Raw genomic sequence first — 1,232 nt, 5'->3', positions numbered from 1 at the left:
CGTTGCAGCAGGCCATCGACCAGACCGAGGCACTGCGCGAGCTTCGCTTGGATCATGAGAATCTGCGCCACGAGTTCCTGGCTACACGACGTCGCGCGGAGGATCTGGATCATCAGCTCGCGGACGCGGCCAATGCTGCGTCGCTCCATGTGCTCTTCTGTCAGCACAAATACGACTTGGTTCGCCACAAGTTGGAATCCACCCAGACGGAGCTCGCTGAGTGCCTGAACGCGTTGCAAGAGTGTTTCGACAACTCTCATGAGCTCGAGGCTTGTCGCCTTCGGTACCGTGACTTAAAAACCCGCTACAACGAAGCAGTGTCCGAGTTCCAAGATCGGATCAACACGCTAGAGGCACAGCTGGCTCCCGGCGCTTCCTTTGGCGTGATCGTCTCGCCCGATACGGCTGGTCGCATAGCGGATCTGACGTCCCCGATACAGCTCGCCGCATAGCAGACCTGGAGTCCCAGCTGGCGCGGTCCCAATCTGATTTACAAGTCGCGCGCGATCGTTAGTCTGCCCTCGCTTCGGAGCTTCGCGAATCAGCTACGTCCCGCAAGGCTGCTCAGGCCGAGGTAGCCCGCCTCGAGGCCGCGATCAAGTACAAGTCCCGTCGCCTCCGTACCTTGCGCGACAACTACGAGCGTCGCTTGAGGGTGGCCGACACCACGATCGCAACCCATACAGCCGAGCTTGGCCGCTTGCAGGATCGGGTATCGACACTGGATCGGGATCTCCAGAAGGCTCCTCAGCGTGTTCAGGCGAAAACTTCTCAGCTCGGTCAAGCCAGGGCAGCGCATATCGCTACCCGTGAGTGCTGTCTGCATACCTTTTGCCGGCGTCATACTAATTTGTATCTTGTGTCACAGAGGATCGTGTTTCAGCGGCTCGAGATACTATCGCCCGGCTGGAAAGGTGGATTAACCAAGTCGAGAGGTCTCCGAAGTCGCGTCAGGATCTCGAGTCCGCGCTCGCAACGCTTCAGCAGGAGAGAGACGCTCTGGTAGTTCAAAGAGATGAATTGATCGGCCAGCTTGGCGAGCGTTTCATGGAGGTGACCGATCTACGGGCTGAACGGTACCAGGCGCAAGAGAGATTGTCCAACATTGCGTCCCTTCGCCCTTCCGCGCCGAGCCACAAGCGAGCACGCTCTGAGTCCGAGTCTCCAACCCAGTCTGCCCGCGTATCCAAGGCCGCTCGATCGACTTCAGATCCCTCCCAGTCTGGCGCTTC

General features: G+C 59.1%; 1 protein-coding gene across 1 annotated transcript; it reads left to right on the top strand.

Moving 5' to 3' along the window:
- Positions 1-54: 54 nt before the first annotated feature.
- Positions 55-228, top strand: PPTG_15831 (hypothetical protein; the record flags this gene model as incomplete). The annotated part of the gene is made up of 1 exon (XM_008913585.1): positions 55-228. One exon carries the CDS (start codon positions 55-57, stop codon positions 226-228), a length of 174 nt encoding a protein of 57 aa, XP_008911833.1.
- Positions 229-1,232: the final 1,004 nt, after the last annotated feature.

This window comes from Phytophthora parasitica (genome assembly GCF_000247585.1).
Source record: "Phytophthora parasitica INRA-310 unplaced genomic scaffold supercont2.54, whole genome shotgun sequence".
Lineage (NCBI taxonomy): Eukaryota > Oomycota > Peronosporomycetes > Peronosporales > Peronosporaceae > Phytophthora > Phytophthora nicotianae.
Note: the sequence above shows the minus strand (reverse complement) of the source record. Positions and strands in the feature narration are given on the sequence as shown.